Source organism: Apostichopus japonicus, chromosome 17 (assembly GCF_037975245.1).
Source record: "Apostichopus japonicus isolate 1M-3 chromosome 17, ASM3797524v1, whole genome shotgun sequence".
Classification (NCBI taxonomy): domain Eukaryota; kingdom Metazoa; phylum Echinodermata; class Holothuroidea; order Aspidochirotida; family Stichopodidae; genus Apostichopus; species Apostichopus japonicus.
This window is the reverse complement of record NC_092577.1, coordinates 30,837,608-30,861,172: the sequence shown is the minus strand read 5'-3', so window position 1 is coordinate 30,861,172 and position 23,565 is coordinate 30,837,608. Positions and strand designations below refer to the sequence as shown.

Sequence of the window (23,565 nt, the reverse complement as noted above, 5' to 3'; positions counted from 1 at the left end):
ACCAGCCTGCTGTACTACTTGAGAGGATAATCCCTCATGAATATTTAATAATCTATTTTTTTGTTTTCATTGCCATTCCAGGATCAAGATGCCTGGATCCAGAGACTAATATGCTCCTTCTTGTCAGGGTCAACCCTGCAGCAGAATGGATCATAAGACCTCGAGTCGTCTGACAATCTTGGTTGGTGCATTCAAGATTGAATTTATAGTGTTAAGACACAGGTCAAGGGTAATGACGTTGTCGTTCATCGCTGGTTTTACAAGCGGACAGTTTGTAAATAATCATACATTCCAGGTTTTGCTTTGTTTTGAGTGATGAAGCTATATGTGGATCACTAGGGTACATACTAGTGGTACACAAGTGCTTACTGCTGGTTGATTATTTGTGTAGTGACTATGCTCACTTTGAGGTGCAAGTGGTTACTACTGGTTAAGTTTAGTGAAGTGACTATCCTCACTTGGAGGTGCAAGTGCTTACTGCTGGTTGACTAAGGTATAGTGACTATGCTCACTTGGAGGTGCAAGTGCTTACTGCTAGTTGAGTGTAGTACAGTGACTAAACTCACTTGGAAATACAAGTGGATACTGTTGCAGTGTAGTGACTATGCTCACTTGGAGGTGCTAGTGGTTACTGCTGGTTGAGTGTAGTACAGTGACTAAACTCACTTGGAAATACAAGTGGATACTGCTTTGTGATTGCAGTGTAGTGACTATGCTAACTTGGAGGTGCAAGTGATTACTGCTGGTTGAGTATTGTACAGTGACTAAACTCACTTGGAAATACAAGTGGATATGGCTTGTTGATTACAGTTTAGTGACTATGCTCACTTTGAGGTGAAAGTGATTACTGCTGGTTGAGTATTGTACAGTGACTAAACTCACTTGGAAATACAAGTGGATACTGCTTGTTGATTGCAGTTTAGTGACTATGCTCACTTTGAGGTGAAAGTGATTACTGCTGGTTGAGTATAGTGTAGTGACTATCCTCACTTGGAGATACAAGTGATTACTGCTGGTTGATTATCATATAGTAAACATGCTTAGTCAGAGGTACCAGTGATTACTGGTGGTTAATATCATATAGTAAACATGCTCACTTGGAGATACAAGTGATTACTGCTGGTTGATTATCATATAGAAAACATGCTCACTTGGTGATACAAGTGATTACTGCTGGCTGATTGTGCTGTACTAAAATCACTTAGAGATATTCTGTTATACCACAGGCTAATGTGGTATAAAGAAAATATGCTTATTCAGAGGTACCAGTGGTTACTGCTGGTTGATTGTTATATAGTAAACATGCTCACTTGGAGATACAAGTGATTACTACTGGTTGATTATCATATTATAAACATGCTTACTAAGAGGTACCAGTGGTGACTGGTGGTTATTATCATATAGTAAACATGCTCACTTGGAGATACAAGTGATTACTGCTGGTTGATTATCATATAGTAAACATGCTTACTCATAGGTACCAGTGGTTACTGGTGGTTATTATCATATAGTAAACATGCTCACTTGATGATACAAGTGAATACTGCTGGTTGATTGTCATATTGTTAACATGCTCACTTGGTGATACAAGTGATTACTTCTGGTTGATTGTGCTGTACTTAACTCACTTAGAGATATGAAGTTATACCACAGGCAACAAGTTTAAAGAATACATGCTTACTCAGAGGTACTAGTGTTTACTGGTGGTTATTATCATATAGTAAACATGGCCACTTGGAGATACAAGTGATTACTGCTGTGGAGGGGTGGGGAGATAAATTTGGCATGATATATGACGACTGTGGTTTTGTTTATAGTTGTTCTTAACTCCTTAACCGCCCTTGAGGACTTCTGGAGTTATTCTAACTACTGGTTTAAATTATTATGTAAACTTGGAATTAAAAATCGTTTGTAACTGATTTTGTTTATAATCTGGTTTTTATGAAGATATCTTCTTGCCAAACCCTTTTTATTGGTTCTTTGTTCAATTTTGAAATATCAAACAGTCTGGATAACTTGCCTAATCCTTTCGTGTTTACATAATTTATGGTCATTTTTTGGTCACGAATAGGGTTAAGTTTTATTGTTTACCAAAGTTTCTTCCAACAATTCTGTTTGGGTTATATCAACTTTAACTTTGAACCAAAACAGCTCACCATAGCTTGCCTTTCTGTTGCCTTGCATGCCCCCTGGTGGCAAATAAGGGCAACTTTTAGTTTAAAAAAAACAAGCAACTTTATATTAAAACTTTATAACATGGGAAAGATGGTGTTGTGACTTATTATCAAACATTTAAAAACTGAATTTGTTTTTGTCCTCGAAATGTTGGAAAGAACAAAATTCAAGTTCGGTCATGTAACTGAATATTGATATGATGCAAGGGTAATTTTTCTAGTAAACTTAGTGAGAATTTATTTTTACAGAGTTGTTTTAAAAAGTCAATAATGACAAAGATTTGGAGAAAAAATTCTGATTCTTTGAAAGCCAACACAGGGCGAGATGTGTTTTTTGTTTCTTCATTTTCTTTTCTTTTGAGTTTTAATTACTCAGAAAGGGACCGGTAAGATGAGAATTTCCGTACATTTAAAAAAAAAATTATAAAATAATTTCTACATAAATATGCAAAAAGTAATTTTGTGAAAAAAAAACAAAGTTTAGAAAAACGTGCATTTTTATAGCTCTGTACCTCTCACAGTTAAGGGTATGGTCAGTATGCAAAAGTTAGGTTGACATATGCTTCTGTCATCTGGTTAACTATGGAATTGGCAAATGTTTTACACTTAGAGGACCTGACACCAAAACTCTGACCAAACATGGTGGTCATCTTTAGTTACAGATAGATATATAGACAAATGCTTCAACCAATATATTTACTTTGATAATGGCCAAAGGTCACTAAAGTATGGTCCAACCAGTTATGCAAATGCAGGAGAAATCAGGCTTTTCAGTATTGAATTTTCCGATGGGCATATTTAGTAGATATTTGCCTAGGTGCTCTCCGAGGTCAAGGGACCCCAAAAGAGTGCTGTGAGCACTTCCCTGGCAAGATGTACCTACTTGCAATTTTCAGGCTGTGACTATGAAAGTTAAGAAAGGTACAGGAGGGGGCAGGGAGGGGGTAAGAATATGGTGCCTTAGGGCTTCAGAGGATGTTAATCCAGCACAGAGGTTGCTACAGCACGCAATCTATTTTATTTTATTTTTGTCATTTTTAACAGATAATGCATATTTCTCACATCAATATTGATGCAATGCTATTATCAGCTTCATCAGTGATTTTAGATATTTTTTGTTTTTCTATTTTTTACTACAACTCATTTATTGCTTGGTACTTGTAAATAGTGTATAAATGTTACAAGCAATATAGGAATGATGCAATTTCAAATTATATTTTGAATCAAAATGATAAAAATACAAGATGGATGATTTAATATTAAAGTGCTGATTGAACAGAAAAGTGTAATTTTGTAGTCGGGCTTTCAAAACCTTACATCTCACCCACAATTTTTTTAAATTTTTTTTAAATACTAAACAGTAGAAATTGGAGATTTTTATTTTGGCCAATTGTTGTTCCATATCAATTCATAAACTAAAATAACATATAAAATAGGGGTCCAAAGAAGAATTTAGATTATATTAAAACAAGAATTTGCCATTGTTTCTGTTAGGGCCCTTGTCTGTTAAGTGATGTCTCTATTTTATCAGAATACATTTATATTTTGCAAATTGCAATTATTAACTTATTGATGATGTTTTTGTCATTATGTACTGTAGATGTGTATTATATTTTGAAATTCCTGAAGCTGTTTCCCCTTATAACTTACAACTCCTAAATGGAATGCTTTTATGGGTGTTAGAGCTGATAAGTGTGATGTATTGTGGGGGGATGGGAGAGGTGGGTGATGGAGAGGTGGGGGTGGGAGGAAGAGATGTGGGGCTATAGAGGTGGGTGAGATGCGTAGTACGCTCTCACCAACTTAAGAATAGCTCAACTCAGATTTAAATCCATTTTCCGTTCTCATTGTGTGGCTACCCATGGCATGACTACACTCTGTTGACAGTATTCTATGCAAAGACCCTTATAGAGATGTGTAAATTGATTCAGTATGATTGTGTGCAAATGAATCGATCGCCATTTCAGCAACTTGAAGTGAGCAGGTCCTATTCTCAGCAGGGGGGGGGGGATGGGGGAGGGAGTATATTGCATCTACAACCCTCCTTTGATACAGAAGAATAAAATTACTTCCAAAAAATTTTCAGTTAATATCAGACTCACGTCCGCAGTGCCTGTTCCAAACAAAATTGAGAATTAAATTAAGAACTAAGAATACAATGTAATATGAGCTTATATTTTTGATTGGGGTTTGGTGAGGTGAGAAGGTAAAAGAATACGTATCATATACAAAGAGAACTGTGCCTTTGTGGTATTGTGGGTTTATGGTTTTGCCCTAGTTACAGATGTATCATATAGTAATTATCTATACTTAATTATTATTATACTTAATTATTTTCAAATATTTTCTTTGTCTGCTAGTATTTTTTTTTTTTGCTTCCATAAACAGACAAAAACAATTACTTAACTTTCCAACTCAAAAAATTATGGCATTAACGTCATTTTTCCCCTCATAAAACTGTAAATGTACTTGTGAAATAGTTCTTCTGTATGAAAGTATGTAAGATTGTAAAATGGCATTGTTTATTTATGCACATATATAAAAGATGAAACAAATGGAATCTATTGACTTCAATGTTGTGTTATTTTTTCATCTCAAAATTTGTTTTCTAGAATCAGCAGACATAATAATTCTGCTATGTTACAGTATGACCATTGACAGCCCAGCATCTCTTTACCACAACCAGTTAGTAAAAATTTCCAGTGCTATTACCACTGTATACTGCCCTCTTATAGCATGCTTCAAAGCACCTATACTGACAGTATGGACAGTTCCTAACGTTTATCTGATGGAAACAGGATTTTCATACTGCTCATACTTGAAGCTGGCCATAACTACAGTATAGAAAAACAAATGGCCCAAACTACCCAGGGTGCTTTTTTTCGGGATTTATTCATACCTATTCGATGAGTATTATAATGCAGGCACAAGATTGGGGGGGAGGGGGTTGTTAGGTCTTTATTGTTGACCATGTATGTTTCATTCATGATGGTATAACTAGCTGATTTTAATTATGTGGCTTAGATTATAATTGCCTATATATTATGCCTTGTGCGTGCATCTTCCACCATTTGCAAGCTACCCACAAATTACCAACAGTTAAGTGATTTTACTACCTGGTTAAAATGCTGTTTGATATTAATAAGAAGTTAAGGTATTGTTTGTCCCAGAATTGCCCTCCTCCTCTCCCCCTGACTGACTGAAAACAGAAGGATTCCTTCATGCCAGATTTAACCGCTTTTCAAGTCTCAATAATTTTGAGTCATTTTCTCACGATTTTGTTTGCAAATAACATTTTCTGCCGTTATTTTTTCTACCGCCAGCCATGAAGTTTGCGATGTTTGTTTACAGTCTGTTATCTTTGATAGATCATAATCATGTCATCGAGATAAAACGATAATTGCAGACTGATTTCTAAAATTAATTGAGTTCTCTGTTTACATATTATTGTTGACTGTCAATAGACAAACATGTAAACAACTGACGCAGGAGGTGCCTTGAGGAAACCTAATTAGATTTGGTTAACCAGTTTTAAGCCAAAGGTGAACAGATCAATTACATGGACATTTGGAAGCTACAACTACTGGATGATAATTCAAAAATAAGATGAAAAAAGTCAATGTTCCATTACTTCTTTGTTTATTAATTCTTTCCGGCCATAAAATAAAAACTCTGAATTATAAAATTTAAGAAAATTACATTTTCACTCTGATAACATTTCAAATATTCATACCTATAAACTGATTGAGCTTAGAACCCAACATTCCCAATTTTTTTTTTTTTTTTTTGGGCATATTATGCATTTTGAAATCAAAGGTACAACTTTGTGTTTTTAAGTTAATTAATTTTTTTTTTACCAAACTTAAGTATTACTTTACAAAAAGTGACATTACCTTATATTTATATCTACCTATTACATCCATGTAGATTCTATCACAATTAAAGGCCACGTTATATGTTCTTACAACAATTTCATTTCAAGACACTCTATAAAATGGTAATCAAACTTATTGTTACCTGCATCTCGTTTAGTATCGCATAATACGCCTAACTTTGTGAATATGATTCCATAATAAACCGGACGAAATCCAAACTGAGAAAATTTACTCATTTGTGCATGGGACAATACATGTAACCCCACTCCCATCTCCTCCCTGTTTGTCCACGCCCCCCCCCTCCCCCCTCCCTAACAAATGAAGCAAGTTAGTATTAAGGCTTTTGATGACATCACAGTATTCAGGTAATGAATTATTGAGGTTGTGCATTCTCAATGCTATTCACTGCATGGTGATGGCATCAAAACTTACTTAGCATGACCTAAACATAAATCAGTTGGAAAGACAAGTTAGTTGCTATGACAACATGTACCTGATTTAATATCTAACTTTACCCTGTGCTTCCTTAATATACAAATGTATAAACTTTAAGAGTTTTTGTAGAGATAAAACATCCTTCCCTCCCTGAATGAAATAACATTGTAAACATCCAACCACATCTAACAACCACCAAAAAAATACTACTTAAACTTTAAAATAAAGCAAATAAAGTTCCAAGCTAGTGTATGTACAACATTGTTCATAATCAACAACTCAGGACTGGAAAACAAATGTAAAACAGTTCAATTGAAGCGATAATGAAGGTAACATTCAGATAATCTATACACTCAACATGTTTTGAAACCTGACAGATGCCTTCTGTCCAATCTGACTAAGGCCATCAGCCCTTGCAGAATACAACTAATGAAAAACTAATAGCAAAATACCGAAAAATTGGACAAAATATCTTTTAATTGTTTGGTTACAATAATGACAAAAAACAAATAAATTTAACAATTCCCTCTGTACCTCTAATATTTTTTTTCCCAAACTTAGATTTAAAACTGATAAGAAAGAAAAATTATTTCAACATGATGTAAAGTTATTCTTCGTTGCTGGAGGGGGGTTTGTGGGAGTGACTACTTGCTCGCGTACAACTCAATATCACTGCACTGATAGAACATCGGGGGTGCATCGTGGTTCATGGTGACGTAAATTACCTGCAAAAGGAGGAAACAAACATTCAGAACTTAAAACTGTATTCAGTCACAGAGAAGTGAGATATATGTCAGGAAAACATGAATGCATACATGCATGCAGGAAGAATTACAATAATGGACTACACCGAAACAGCAAACGCACCTTGTATCATTCAGTGACGAGCGCAGGATTTCAAAGGTGGTGGGGGGGGGGAATTTCAAATCCCCACCCTCACCTCACCTGATTTAGGGATCCAGTGCACAGAGGAGTGGTCTAATCCTTCCCAGACAGGATGCCAACAAATTCTTTCCATAGAATGACAATGGATGTCGGGTACACCCTCCACCTCCCCCTACCCCCCCCCACCCTTGTGCATGCCACTGGTGTCATTTTCATTACACCATAGCATCCCTACTGTGTTACATTATGTAAAGGGTTAGTTTCAGATATTCTGTTCTTGAGCTATGAGCATTTGTATTAACACTGTACAGTATGTGACCCATAGATATTATTATACGACTGGAAGACAGCTTAATTCGGGTCCGGGGTGTTCTACATTTAAGCCCGCCCAAACAAGATGAACTGGGCCTCTAAAATTCTAATGCAGCGACAATTCAAACAGTTCTGGTAGATAAAGCCAACCTAAGCAGAATGCAAAGAAACTATTCCTTACCTGTAAAGTCAAAGGCTTGTGCAGAGGCCTGCCAAAAAAAAGAACAAATATGAAAGTAAATAAAAAACACTGGATATTCATATCCTAGTGAAGTTACTTGAATTCCTTGATATGTCACATGGTACTAATATCTGGCAGACTGTTTTAACAGCATCTTTTGTGCTATTCATGCCCAGTTTCTCCCCCCCCCCCCCATCAATATCTGGCAATAAATGGCTCACTATTCTGGTTATCGGCAGGGGTGCTAGAAGAGATTTCAATCTGGAGGGGAACAATTATCGAGGGGCAGTGGGACATGTGATTTTGATATGATGGGGCAAACCACAAATTTATCTCACACCTTGTCAACAGAATGGATTGTCAGCACTGAATATTCCGAATTACATTTCCTTCTTACATGTGGCGTGATTTTCAAGATGGTTATTTTTTTCATCAGAGGCCTGAAAAGTGGGGAGGAATATTTTGTGTTACATTCCCCACAGCTCAAAAAATGAGGGACACTTTCCCAGTCCCCACAGGTTCTATGCCCATGCATGTGCCCCTTGGCCCCACCCCCATCCCCACCCCAACCAGCCCCTGGTTATTAGATGTGTTCTACTCACGCAGACGGCATGGTAACATTCTTGGAATAAAGAGTCAGATTGGGTTCACCCTTATCTGGTATCATTGCCAACCTCGTCTCTACTTTCTCATCAACCAAAGAGACCAAGAAGTGTCCAGGCGTCTTCTTCAACCAGTGGTCCAAATTTTTCTGAAAAGTTACGGTGAAGTTGGCACCTGCTCTGAAATGAAACAAAAATATTGCAAAAATTTAAAAAAAAGAATTAAAAGTAAACAAAGAATTAAAGGGCAAGATATGAAATATTGCCTTAAAATTAAAAACATCAACTTCTTCAGTTTTGTTATTGTTTGACTTTTTTTTTTAACCTCCCCACAAACATCCTCAATTTTTAAAGGAGCCTTGAGATGCCTTAAAGCATACTGTAATTTGTTTCATGAGTCCAACAAACTTGTAGCAGGTGTATGTATGGTTACATTAAATTTGTGGGACACAAAATTTTCTGGACTATTTACTGGACTGTTGCATATATGTCTTACTGAGATCTGTTTCTGAGAATAAGAGGTATTCTAAGATGAGGAGTATTCGAGCAGGGCTTGACATGACCGATGGCACCGACGTCATGCCCTCGATGTTTGATGAGATGCCCCTGAAAAATACACCCAGCCTACTGCTGGGTCATGCCCTTTTTATCTTGCTGGCGGTGCCCCGGCCATCTTTCAGTGCTGTAAATTCCGAGTAGTACACTTAAGTTACGCTACAGAGTAAACCAACAATCTTGGGAGATTCCATTTCATTCCTCCTTTACAAAGAACCATTCTTTTCGACGATCTTTCTACTTTCACACATGCCGTGCCCTGTATGAGGCTGGTTATTATTTGGTAATGAAGAGTATTCAGAACTTATAAAGCCCAAACATTCAAAATGAGGGATATTTTATTATGATGGATATTCAGATATGAAGGGTATTTGGTTAAAAGGCATTGAAGACTAATTGCACAAAGAAACGTCTGATGCCGGTAATCTGACCTAGTTTCGAATGAGGTGTAACAGAAGTGTTAGACACCAGCATCGTTCCCAGAAAATACACACAGCTTGCTACAATTGGTAATTAGACAGTAGTGTATAATTAATACATGCAGCTACGGTCAACTTTTTCAGAGGGCAGCACGCGGTTTAGGGCGAGTCTTCAATGCCTTTAATAGGTAGGGCATTCCTTGATGAGGGATATTTAATTATGTGCAATATTCCATTATGAGGGTATTCAGTTATATGTAGATATTTAATTATGAATATCACATGACCATGCAAGTTACAGGCTACCTATAAATAACATGACTCTGCAAGTTGTGGATCTCCTTATTAACTATTGACCTTTCGGATCCCCTCACCACAAATTTTGTTGGCTTAAATTTAAAGTAGCTTATCTCTGGGAGATATTTTTGATACAAAGTTCACCTTGTTATCGAACAAAGTGTACCATCACAGCAAGAGATATAATATTCCAGACATATTTTAAGTAATATAATCTGATAATATTAGTTCATTAAAATATTGACTCACAATATTTACAGATCCAGGGACTTACAGTAAATACACCATCCAAGTCACATGTACTGAACACTTAATTTACCCTCTCACATGACCCATTATTGTTGAAAGTTAAAGTTTGGAAGTTTACAGTCTTGTCTGAGGCCAAGGCCCCTTCACATCATGGCTTTATAACTTAACCCCTGGTCATTGGTAACTTGTCACACCCACATCCCAAAGTTTGCACAATTCAAACAACCCCATCCTGGGGCACTACCGTGCACCACATCTACGTCTCCCCTGGGGAACTTCCCATTCGGTGCAGACACACACCGGCGCACGCAACCCATTATTTACTAGTTATCTCGCAAGTCCCCATTTATATACCTGGGTGAAGAGTGGTAATGGGAGATAAAGTGCCTTGCCCAAGGACACAACACAACTATGATTGGGTCAGGACTCAAACTGCAAACGTTACTGTAGATCACAAATCCACTGCCTTAACCACTTGACCACGACACTCTCTCTAACTGCATATAAACCTACAGAAATAGGTTTTTAACTGACTTTTCCCTGAAATGTTACACACTAGTTAGGATGATTTGATACTGCAAGCAAACAATTTGTATCAACCATACAGCAACTGCAGTAAAAAAAATTTTAGCTTCCTCGATCATAACTGATGAAAAGCAAGTTAGATAAAAAAAAAACTTTTCTGAAAATACCAAGAACTGTATGTATACATGTCTTTTCTATGAATGTAAATAAAGGGTGAAAGTATTTCAGGCGGAGGAAAGAGATCCGATCTTCTGATCATTTAAAAAAATAGTTTGTTCCAAGATGGCATAAGAGCCCAAAACCAGTCAATGTCAAATAACCACTAGACTCTTGATAAATGCACAATGCTCAGGTTGTTGCAGCCTACAGTATGTCTTTTATAAATAGTGGTTATTTTTTTTTCATTAATTAAAGATAGTGAATCCAATATCTAGGGTTTAAACTATAGCCCTATCACACAGTTCAACCATGAAAGGCTAGACCAAGACCATAACTTACGTTATAACATTATACTTACTCCAGTTGCAGTCTATGGCTGTTTGCTGGACGCTCTCCACATGCAGGCTTGACAAGGAAGCAGTCATCGGATCCTTGTGCGAGAAAGTAAATTATACAAAAATGTTGAAACGCACAAACCACAGAATATATACAAAGTAGAAGTTTAATTGGAATGTAAATCTATACATAATAAACTATAAAACAGCAAATACACTTTTACATGGGTACATTTATGTTATATTACAGTTAATGTCTAACTGTGTTTTCAATAAGAACATGATGAGGATCAAAACCCTTGTGAAATATTCTAGACCTTGACAGTTTGGCAGAGTTTAATGGTCATATTGCCCCAAAATATGCTAGAAAGTACAGTAAAGTACACATTAAAGGGTGTGAAGACTCGCGCAAAAAGAAACGTCTAATGCCGGTAATCTGACGTAGTTTCGAATGAGGTGTAACAGAAGGGTTAGACACCACCATCGATCCCAGAAAATACACACACACAGCTTGCTCCCGTCGGTAATTAGACACTAGTGTACAGTCAGTACATACAGCTGAGGTCAATACCCACAGCACAGTGTATAAACGATACAGCGATGGAAATCTCAGGTAAAGATAGTTAACAAGGTATCACGTTTCATTACTGTCTGCATTTTGTAACAACACGAACAAAACGTCACTTGCAAGCAACAGAAAGTTAACTTTTTCAGATGGCTGCACGCAGTTTGGGGCGAGTCTTCAATGCCTTTAAATGGACACCCATGCTCAAACTTCACCAAGCAATCAAACTTCCACTACCATGGCACCCTCAACTAGCAATTTCCCTCATTGAGAAAGTTAACTTTTCACACCCTGGATGGTCTGACAAGAATATTAATATAAATTATTATATTAGTCTGACAATGCTATTAAGAATCATGGTTTTGGCCACTATGACACAATTTTCATAACAGTGTGGTTCAGACAATGACATAATTATGCTCAAGTTGCTCAGGGGATTTGGAACCTTTACTAACCATTGGCTATCATAACATTCATGTTGATTTACCCTTAACACCTGAGACATGTATAGCTCTCAAGCGTCAGGTGTGTAAATATTCTATACATTCTTGTGTGTTGTTAAGCCTACCTATCAAATACACTTGCTTAACTTTACTGATTTCAAGTTATCACAGTGTCTGTTGTTTTGCCTGATTCAGTTACTCAACTAAGATTCTGATTTTGACTTGGATCTTATGGACTAAGTTTTGAACTCAAGTGTTGCAGATTCTACTACAACAACACTGTTTATTATCATAGTCTTCCATGGTTTCATGATATCGTGATGGATATTGCAAACTTGCCAATTACACCTTTATTTCTACATCTAATGTATTTAACTATCCCTGTTGTCTAACAATGTGTCTCCTAATAAAGACTGAGGCCACCTGCAACATAAAACAGCGAAAAGGTTAGCACTTACCTGCTTTATTCAGACCCATCATGGATCCTCTTTGTGGAGGGCTTATCAGGCACAGATGTGCACAGGCACACGCAATGAGAGCAAAGAACACAAGAAACTTCATTTTTAACACGCGGGAGTTACGAACAAATTTATCCAGTTGATATAACTTCTGGCTTTCCGCTTATTTTGTTTCTTTGCAAACCTTCTTCACGTCGACAAGATCAAATAATTCTCACTAACCTACGAAAGGAGTTAGAACTAATATAGGTCTATACCTTGTTTACAAATACTAAGTTATCTAATCGTAGTAATATTGTTCGTCATATGACTGTAGTTCAAGGATCAAGTTATTGCGTAATCTTATTTTGCTACGGCGGCCTATATAATACTGACAGCAAGTTGAGAATTTTGTTTTTTTAATTTAGAGAATTATACTTCCATGAATTATAGTTTAATAATGTGTAATAAATTTTGCACATAAAAGGATAAACAATAAGAACTTCAAAGAAATTAAGTTGGAATTCTGACACTCAGTAAGAATAATGTAGGGGTAGCGTGTATCCTCTCGTCACTGTGACGTACGGAGGCGTAGAAGAATCATATGATAAGGACAATTTACGCACATTGAAACTAAAATTTAGGTTTTCTGAAGTGATTTTGCAACCTCCTACTACAATAACAACAGTATGACAGAATGTTGTATCGGCCTAGTGATAGTGCTGAAGTGAATAGCTAAGTTGATCGAAAGGTTTCCTCAACCGACTCCACACAAGTACGTCACGGGTGCCCTGCAGTCACATGAGCGCTTAGGATTTTTTGCGAAAGAGCAAATACCTTGTCCAAAAATGCTGGTTTTGATCAAGTTTTACCGAGTCCCATAAGAGAATATTACAACGTGGCATACGTCAATGGAAAGGTACAAGTGTAAAGATACAATGTAACATACATTTGAAAGGATTAGTGAATGTCGAAAAATCACCAGCTATGCATTTTAAAGCCCTCCCATGATTATTTTATGATTGTTACCATTTTGCATTTATGGAATATGGTCGAATCTGTAATTTCCATATTGTTTGGCAAGAGGGAGCAAGTGTGCAAAATGGAACTTTTCAGGCTTTGACCGTTGTTCACAGCTAGTACATCTCGCTAAAAACGATACATTTAGGTTCATATCGTTTTGTAACGTGATGTCTTTTCTACACTTCCGTAGTCAAAATGATTTACGCAAACCCTGTTATAAATTGACAATGGGAGTTGACTTGACTCGTGGGTAAACTTAACTTGTGACTTGTCCACAGTTGGCTTGATTTGACGAAATGACTAAGATTGACACTTTACTAAACTGCATACAACAACGCCGAATTTATCACTGTGGCTTAACTTAGAAAAAGTCGACGGAAAACTTGTAACTTTGGAAAATTTTATTAGATGTTTCTATATTTTATTAACACCACTACGGGAACAAAATGCATTGGACAAAAAAAAAAATGTGTTCAAAAAAATTATATCATTCAGATTTTGGTAAGCAACTAATAATGTGACAGATAAAATTTGTCCTAAGTTGATTACCTGTGATCTAAGTTTGGAGTAATATTGATTAGATTTGGTGAAATAACCAGAAATCGGAGACTAAAAGCTAAACAGTTTTGTGCTGCCGTACATCATGATCAATACTGAATTACCATCAATGAACATGTTTTCTACCATGTATTTTCATGTCAAGCCAGTTCAAAGCACTCATACTGACAGTTTGAGCAGTATGAATGAAGAATGTCCTGTTTTTTTTACCAGATGCAGGTCTAGGAACTGTTCATACTGTCAGTACAAGTGTTTTCAAGCAAAATACGAGAGGACAGTATAAAGTGGTATTAAAATTGGGAAATTGTCAAACTAGTTGCTTAAAAACGCTGAAAGTAAATTTGCACGCAAGTTTTTCACTCCAGCCCTCACATGTTCTGTTTTTTTCTCCATACAGAGCACTTTATCTGAACTCACAGTGATTGTTAGACCAAACAAAAGAAAGGAGAAGAAAAATAGTCGAAAATATCAGAGAGTTTTGTAACAGAAATGTATTCTTGCTATTACTAAATGTAACCAAGTAACTGCTGTAAAACATATTGGCCCCATCACGTCCCTTTGCAGGGACGTAGCCAGATATTAGGGGTAGGGGTAGGGGAGGGGGAGCAGAATTTTAAAAGGGGCATTCCTCACAAATGGAGCATTATTACACTAAGGGAGTGCCATGTTGTACAAAGAAAATTTTTGCCCAAAGTGCCTCCAAAATGTTGCAGGAAATAAACAATAATATGGGTAGTTTATTATGTAGCAGACAAAATTTCAGGGGAAAGATTGAGAAGCGTCGCTTAGCTTCCTTCAACCTGAAAAGAGGGCTTAAATGATATGCCGCGTTTAATTATCAGGGTACTCAAATGGGAACATTGCTCCCCCCTGGCTACGTCCCTGTTCCTTCGTGGGCTTGCTTCTGTCTTCGCTATGATGCAGGGATGCCAACCTCTGAACTCAGAAAACTGTACTCATAGACCCAAAAAACTGTATTTTGCCATACAAAACTGTATTTTTTAATACGATGCCTAATTTGACTTGTAACTCTAAACCGAGGGTTTAAACTGACTTGTTTTTAAGTTTATGAGTTAAAAAATCTGTTATGCAGAATTGATACATCATGATTATAACATCTTATAAAGTGTACAATTGATGAAACTTACAAACATAGTGTTGTAATATACTTAATACTTCTCTTATTATATTCCATTGTGGCCTTTTTGCACTTCTGCAGGAGTTCCCGATTTAGTTCCCGTTTGTAACAGGGAACCCCTGGGTCTTAGGCTCTTCGGTATCCTTATGTACCAAATTACCTCTGGAGTTTCTCGAAAAGAAAACTTTTTTTTTTTTTTTACAAATTTCCAAAATACGAAAATATGACATCCTACCTAGTCAGCACTGTGCTAAGCGAATGGCCTAGCCACCTCGACGTGTATGTCACCTGTTCATGGCTTGAAATTGGCTATGAATAGTTACTCAAAATATCCATCTCAAAAAGCATCTCAGACAAACCATCCATCTTCAATCTTTACCAAAGTGTAAACTTTAATTACATATTGCCTACATTCCGACATTATTGTGTACTTATTTTCAGTATTATACCGTTTATGAACAAATAGAAATGTTACGAACTTGAAGTTAAACATACCTATTCGTTACCTATTTAACTCCATTCAAGTTCAATTAGAAAATGTAAGCTGAGGCCAATCAAACTGAAAAACAAATTGAACCATCGTAACTTGTTTAAAATTACTCTAGAATGTTACCAAATTGATGTAAAGAATTAATAACAACTAGAAACTACTCCAATATAAAATACAACATTCCCTCTTTCAGACATAGCACATACCTTCCAAACAAATGCCGATATCCAGCAAATTGAAAGTTGTAAACTAAGCTACGCCTTTTTTTCTTTTTTTTTGGCAAACCGATGGTTAGGCTACATTTCCCATTGACTTAGTGTGGTTGTTAGGCTAACATGTGGTCGAAGGTTGCAGTTTCCATGGATATTTTTATTTTTATTTGCGACACAACTAGAGCGAATAAACAGATGGCAATAAACAGATGGCTAGGTTAGATTTCCATGTTGACTTAGTGTGAAGTAAGGCTACCATGTGGTCGGAGATTTGTGGGGATTTTAGGTTATTGTCCCGGTGATTGTGCGCGACCCTCTCGCACTGCTTCAAACTTGTTGCGGGATTGTGAGAACTGTTTGCGCGATTCGCGCTGCAATTGCAAACCTAGGTAGCTAAAGCAAACGCATGTCACAATTAATTTTACACAGACACCTGATATAACGCGGGCGATTTTCTTATATTTCTCTTCTCTTTTTCGCACTCGTAATTGTGCTTAAGGAGGGCTTTTTTAGCACTTGCGAGGGCGAATTGCCCGTCGCCACCCGCTTATTTCCAACCCTGTCCAGCACATTCGTTAATTCGCGAAATTGGTATTGTTACCATGCTTACTGTGCCGAGAAATATGAAGTCACTAACCACGAGGGAAGCAAAATTGGCGACCCTGGCAGCCTAATTTGATGAAATTACATCGTGAAAGACGTATAGAGGGTGTCATTATTTTAATATTTCGTACTAAAAGAACAAACCTTATACATCAGTTGATATTTTCAACTTCCATATGTTTTTGAATAATGATATTTTCACCCTTCCATATGTTTTTGAATAATCGGTATGACATAACTGGTATTCCACGTAATTGTTCCGATTATGCAATAATCGTACCGATTCCGATTCCGATTCAGTTAATCGTTTGAACACTAATTATAACCCTAAGATTGGCCTTAGTCTCACTTAGCAGCCGCGAGTCGTTTATTTTTTGTACTTATTTTTGATAATGGAAAATCGTATTTTTTGAGAACAAAACGTAAAATCGTATTTTTGACAATTTTCCGTACAAAATACGGCAAAATCGTACTAGTTGGCATCCCTGTATGATGTACTTTTACAATGTTACTGTGTAACACCATCAAGAAGTTTTATCCTTTAAAGTGAACCTCACATGACCTTTGATTGCAATGATGGACAAGTTTGGATGAATTTTCTGCTTTTAATGGTCCTCACCTGGTCATATTTTGTAACTTTACCCATGTTTATCAATACTGTATCTTCCATACACCAGTGGGTAGACGATAATTTTTCTAAAACAAAATTGGATTCTTTTTCTGAATTGGTTCCAACATTTGTTATAACGGCCTTGATTGGGAAAATTTAAAAATCTGTTTCAATCGATAAGGACATTGCAAGCTATTAAAAGAGATTAACACAGTACGTCTTGGCAAATAGTATCAGAGATGAAAAAGAAGGTTGCAGTGGTCCTGAGCCCTCTCATATTTTGTATCTTTAACCCCATTTATAGTTTCATACTCCAGTATATTAGTCAACACCATGTCCCCTTTGTCCACTTGGCTCTGTCCTCGCTGGGCTTTATTCTTTAACACTCCTGATGTGTAAAGTTATCAAGAATTCTTATCCTTTAATGTTATTAACTTTGCATGACTTTGATTGCAATGATGGACAACTTCGGATGACATTTGCCTTTAATTAGTCGCTTTGAACCATCGTCCACAGATTTTCGAGGGCATCTGCACCAGAATCACCGAAGAATACCTGGAGAAAATATAAAGAAGTAAAATCCATCTTAGCTGATACCAAGTAAATTAATCATTTCTGAGACATATTGCTGATACCGTGGGGAAGAAGAAAGGCTAGAACCTTGTTTTAGTTATGACTAATCCTATATCTTTTATGCCATGGCATAAAAGATATAGGATTAATGCCATGGCACCCATGGCACTAATCCTATATATTTCACACCATGGCAGCATGTATCTTGTCTGTCTCAAATCAATACAGCATTCTTACCGAAAGCAACATCAAAGTGTCATAAGTTCCTTACCATACCTTCAATTTTATTTGTTTAAAAAGACTTTTCTTTCTTCCATTTTTTTGTGACAAAGTATCGCATTATTGATGAGAAAAGTGTGACATCACAGTGAGGCAGCAACTCACTACTGCCTTCCATTGATCTATTGCAATAATTTGATATAAAACAGTCTAAACTATCAGCACTGACATGTAGGTACAGTTGAAACACTATAAACTATATGCATGGTCTGGGGTCCATTTATTCTTGTATTCTAATCTGTCTGTAAGTTTTGTCCAATCAGCAGTCATGATACATCATGTGACATATGACATCATGTGACATATGAGATATGGATGGCTATCACAAGCACAGCATAGTGTTACCGATCATTCCCTTTTTGGCTAAACTCCCCCCCCCCCCTCTACTAAATCATAATTCAATCAGAAATGAATGTAGAAAACCATGACATCAGATCCTCAGTAAAAATTTACTCACCGTGCAGATTTCCTATGCTTTTCCTCTCCAAATTCATGACACCGATCGCAAATGAATCAATCCTGGACAAGATCTCCTTTAATTATATTCACGTTTGTAGATTTTGGCTTTTGGCTTTGTCTTCCAAGTTAGTCTTTAATCTCAAATACTGCAACACAGAAGAAAAGAGAATTAAGATTGACAAGATAACCTAGAATGCACAAATAAAACATCAGCTTAAAGCAAAAAGATTGGTAAGTCTAAGATTCTTCCTAAAAAGAACATGTCACATCTGATTAGATCTGCCATTTTGGTGGAATCAGAGACTAGATTATTCAAGACGGTCGTAACCATTCGATCGATCGGGCATAAAAAAGATGACCGTCCATGTCTGATGACTAAGCCTACATCCATCCCTGCAGATCCACCGGATGAAAATATCAGACTATCAGCAGCTATGAAACAACTTTTGTGATGCAAATACTCTTGAAAATGGTTTAATTGTTGGTTGCTATGTAAGTTGGGATAAATATGAATATTCATGGTAATGATTTGCAATCTTGAGTAAAACCAATTTGCATGTTTCAATCTGGGTGAGAATTACTAACTTGTTTCTTGTCCATCATTGTTACTGATAAATTTGGCATGAATAAATACAGCAAGAATGATATTATTTAATGATTTGATTATTGGTTGCTATGTCAGTTGGAGTAAATATGAATATTCATGGTAATGACTTGCAATCTTGAGAAAAAACAATTTGCATGTAAAATCCGGGTGAGAATTGCTAGCTTGTTACTGTTCATCATTGTTACTGATAAATATAGCATAAGAAATGTCTCAGACATATTCAGGCCAAACTTGTTAAATATTGGAGGCTGAGGGGGCTGCAGCTTCGTGCAGCATAGAACACAATCTAATCTGCTATGCAGTTTCCTACAATAAATACTGCTGGTCTGCTGAGATGAGTATATTGTTTGATACTGGATCAGCCTGACTGCAAGTGATTCTTGCAGCAGTTGCAGCTTTTTCTCTCTGTCACGTCTTATAAATAAGATACTACAACGATCATTTATTAATTTTTAATATAGTTCTTAAAAAGTGGCTGTGTAGTGGGGTAATATAACAACCATAATCTCACCGATTTACGACTCTCTATGGCTTGCTGGACCCACAGAAGTTCCATAGCGACGTTTTTCCGTAACGCTTGCAGTTCTGTCAGATCTTGAGGGTAACCTGATGTACCTGAAAAGGAAGATGAGTAGATGACAGTATCAAATTCTGGTCAATCAGTGTCATTCATTTCATTGCTAGTTGTGTAATTCATAAATGTTCCATGACCAACAGAAGGGAACCAAAGCAATTTCTTGCGGAAATTTGTTCTTCATAGGATTTTAAATCAACCAGGGTTTGAGAAAATGTGGTTCTTTGGAACATGTCATCTCTGCCTTTTTTTCCTTTCTCTTTTTCATTTCTTTCAGCCTACCAGGTAATTACAACAGTCATTGACAGCCTAAACTTAATTGGCAAAGGCACAATGTTGTCTTTCAGTGGCTGTCTAACGTAAGTAACACTTGAGTAATTTAAGTACAGCTATCGACTAGCAACAAGTGCTTCTTATGACATGTTGGCCAAGTATTAGAGCCATTGTTCAAATTGCAATGCAGTAATGAGTTTAAATCACAATAACCCTAAAGAAGGCAGGAATAGGAATTAGGGAATCCACTGTCAGATGGACACCCCAAAAAATGTCGCCACAAGGTTTCTTACATATCAAAGAAAAAAAACAACAAGTTTACCCATTGCAGACTCCTCTCCTGACTCCCAAACTGAGGTATCCTCCCACACAGACGAAGAGGCAGCAAGTGAACTCACTTTTGTCAACATAGTAGAGTCTCCATCTACAGCACTTACGCCATTTTTCAATCCATTATTTGATTGTGAAAGGACAGAAAGTTCCGTCGCATCGTGAGATAAAATGGGCGACGAAGATAATAAGTTTTGCTCATTGTCGGGAAGACGTTGATGCGAAATAGGAGATGGAGGTATGAAGGAAGCTGTACCATTCTCAAACTCTGTTTTCCTTTTCTCCTCTATCTCCCTTCCCTCTGAGATGACTTTTGACTTTCCATCGGCTTCCTTACTACTCTCCCCATTACGATCGAGGGATGTCACCTCTCCTGAGGAAATTTCAACCTCATTCCCTTCGAAGTCGGTCGATAATTTCTCATTGACCTGCATGGTCGTAGTTTTGCTGGAAGTTTCATTTTGTTTGCTTTCATTATCAACATGCTGTGTTATTCCAGCTCCTTTCTCTTCTCCACCAGATACTAGCCTTCGCTCCTGCTCCTGCTTCTTCAAATTCTCCCCATCTTCATCTTCATCTGTCATCCCCTCTTGCAGCCTCTCATTGACTGCTCCACACTCTTGATTCCTATCACACCTTTCATGAACATTTTCACCTGCAAGTTCCATCTCAGAGGATTCCAAATCACTCTGCACTGTCTCTTTGCCATCACTTCTCTGCTGTCTTATCTCCATCTGATTAAATTCTGACTCTTCCTTGCTTCCTCTCGATGGTCCATCTTGCTCCTCTTCTGTTCGAAATTCTTCAGAATTCCGATGGCACTGTCCATCGCTCAGTTCTCCAATTACCAAATCTTTCTGATGTAAACTGTCGTCACCCTGGCTCACGATTTTTCTTGATTCTGTTTCCATTTGAAAATTCTTTGTTGAATCATCTTCATCGTTAGTTTGAGTTTTGCCATTCTTTTTGGTATTCCTTCCATCTACTGTTTTACGGTCCTTGTTAGGTTCACTTGCTAATTCTTCTCCCACTGAGCCCTCCTCCATTTTGTTTTCCATATTCATATCTGAAGTGTCACAAAACTCTTCAAAATTCTTGTTATCTAACTTTTGTTGACTTCTATCCGATATTTTACTTCCGGTTTCATCTGTGTTTTCTTCGTCGCTCTTAAAATCTCCATCAACCAAAGAGGTCGTTTTACTAGATAGGGTGCTACTCTCTACAGATGCAATACTGGAGTATTTCTCTGAAGTGCTAACTACATAGGTCCCTGTGTCAGAGTCACTGTTTGATGTACCAGCCATATCTACTACTCTTCTTGTCTTGTCTGGAAAATTTCTCTCAGTCAACCTTCTCATGAACATAGCAACGTCTGGCTCCTGAAAATAAAACCACAAAAGATTTCATGAAAATTCAAGTCAAGCCAATTTCAACATTACTGTATATAATATGTTTGTACTGTACATGTTAACTTGTGACAACATTGGGCAGATACCCTGAATGTGACTTACCCCTTCAACCCTCCCCCCCCCCAACCCTTCCCAACCACTTTCTCGTTCTAAGGAAAGAGAGTATCATAACTAGACCTGTCACAAGTTAGCAATTGAGACTGGACCAATATTACAAGAGAAAATAACATTTTAAAGTTCTCCCAAGCACAGACCCACTCATCTATACAAATTTCCATGGTAAAGGAGCTTTACCGCAATAATTCCTAAAATGAGCAACTTTTTTTGTTAGTTAAAAACTTGAATACCCCCCTTCAATTATTTTAGATAAGAGTTTTCTCAATTATAAATATAGCAATATGCTTTAGTATAAATATTGTAATAAAAGAAGTAAACAAAGTATATTTCTAGCAAATTAAATCACCAGTTCAGACAATGAAAGTGAAGTGATTGAAATCAATTATTTTAATGTGGATTCATAAAGAACTTAACTATTGCAATAAATACTGTATCAAACATCTTGACAGAGCAAATAACCTTTCTTAAAGGGTGTGAAGACTCGCGCCAAAGAAACGTCTCATGCCGGTAATCTGACCTAGTTTTGACTGAGGTGTAACAGAACTGTTAGACACCACCATCCATCCCAGAATATACACACAGCTTGCTACCGTCAGTAATTAGACACAAGTGTACAGTCAATGTATTCAGCTACGGTCAATACTCACAACACAGTGTATATAGCAGTGATGGACATCTCAGGACCAGATAAAAGATAACAAGGTATCACGTTTCATTACTGTCTGCATTTTGTAGCAACAAGAAGAAAACTTCACTTGCAAGCAACAGAAAGTTAACTTTTGCAGAGCGCGGCACACGGTTTGGGGCAAGTCTTCAATGACTTTAAAACTGCTACAAGATACATTTGACTTTGTAACTGCAGTGTGCAAACTGTACCTTCTGTTTGTGGACAGGGACTGGTATACAACCATGCACGACCCACTGGAGTTCATCTGCCTTAGTAACCCCCTCCATTGACTCCACTGTGTCCCTGTAGATTTGTTGTGCTTCTCTGATTTTCAACCTTGCAAGTCGACCACGAAAAGTAGCCTGTGCGAGATGATGGAGAAAAATTATATTACTGGTAGTACTACTGTAGAGGAGCTTCTCTTCAGTGAAAGATGACTCAAACTAGATTGCTCACCTAGGGTTTTCCTAAATGTCACCACTCACCAGAGAGAAATTCAATGTTATCATCGTACAGTAGTTCATATCAAGTCCTACAGTAGGCTTCTGTATATCAGATTCAGCACATTTCAGACTTAATCTGGAGAATGGATGTACTTATAAATAACGGAATAGCAAATGGGCTACGATGATCAGTGTATCAAAACAGGTAAGTATCACATCATGCAATTCTGCTTAAAATTGAATAACTTTATTATACAGCTAAGATAAAGGCCTAATTAAGTAATTGCCTAGGCTAGGCATTAGTAAACAATTGTAGTAACCAATAACTAGTTAGTTACATCGGATCCAACTACCAGCCTACATCTTACATGCGTTTCAAATTTGGCTGCTACACAAATTTATAAATGGCTTGTTACTTTGTTCAAATAAGTGGATAGCCTAAACTACGCTAGGCCTAATAAATTCGCACTACGCTATTGTGCTGACCGTACTAGGCCTAGGTTTAGTGTTACTTTTGTTAGCCGAACTTACAGTAATCTAGCTTTCTCTACATTCTTAGGGAAGAAGAGAATATTCTTAAGATATTCTCATTGTAAACACACAGATTTTCTTCATTTCATTAACCTGTATCAGAGTTATTTTCTTAATCGCATCGACTTCGTTGTTCGAATCTTCCGCCATTTTGTCTAAAGTGGTGATCACCTGATGAGTTTACAAGTCACATGTCACAACAATGCCAGTTCTGCGAAAGA

At 37.0% G+C, this 23,565-nt stretch overlaps 3 protein-coding genes across 6 annotated transcripts in view; 1 reads left to right on the top strand and 2 right to left on the bottom strand.

Moving 5' to 3' along the window:
• The window catches only part of LOC139984183 (rho GTPase-activating protein 18-like), an 87,886-nt gene extending 80,959 nt beyond the window's left edge, over nucleotides 1-6,927 (top strand). For 2 of the 3 annotated variants that reach the window (XM_071997961.1, XM_071997963.1), the window contains one exon: nucleotides 82-6,927. In XM_071997961.1, coding sequence (XP_071854062.1) covers nucleotides 82-173 — 92 coding nt within the window. In that variant the 3' untranslated portion in view covers nucleotides 174-6,927. The remainder of the gene's footprint in view (nucleotides 1-81) is intronic. The other variant, XR_011798967.1, reaches the window with a different exon arrangement.
• Nucleotides 5,797-12,755, bottom strand: LOC139984200 (uncharacterized). The gene is made up of 5 exons (XM_071997994.1): nucleotides 12,470-12,755; nucleotides 11,027-11,099; nucleotides 8,465-8,644; nucleotides 7,863-7,890; nucleotides 5,797-7,209 (listed from the first exon to the last, which is right to left on the bottom strand). The coding sequence occupies exons 1-5, from the start codon at nucleotides 12,570-12,572 to the stop codon at nucleotides 7,129-7,131; spliced, it is 465 nt and encodes a 154-aa protein (XP_071854095.1). The 5' UTR covers nucleotides 12,573-12,755; the 3' UTR covers nucleotides 5,797-7,128.
• Nucleotides 12,756-13,918: 1,163 nt separating this feature from the next.
• On the bottom strand, nucleotides 13,919-23,565 carry LOC139984960 (uncharacterized). Of its 2 annotated transcripts, none has more exons than XM_071999120.1 (6): nucleotides 23,345-23,481; nucleotides 22,580-22,732; nucleotides 20,170-21,556; nucleotides 19,512-19,615; nucleotides 18,392-18,539; nucleotides 13,919-17,637 (listed from the first exon to the last, which is right to left on the bottom strand). In XM_071999120.1, exons 2-5 carry the CDS (start codon nucleotides 22,655-22,657, stop codon nucleotides 18,480-18,482), a joined length of 1,629 nt encoding a protein of 542 aa, XP_071855221.1. In that variant the 5' UTR covers nucleotides 22,658-22,732; nucleotides 23,345-23,481; the 3' UTR covers nucleotides 13,919-17,637; nucleotides 18,392-18,479. The 2 variants fall into 2 exon arrangements, with proteins under 2 accessions (XP_071855221.1, XP_071855220.1); XM_071999119.1 differs by having other exon boundaries at nucleotides 13,920-17,637; nucleotides 23,438-23,565.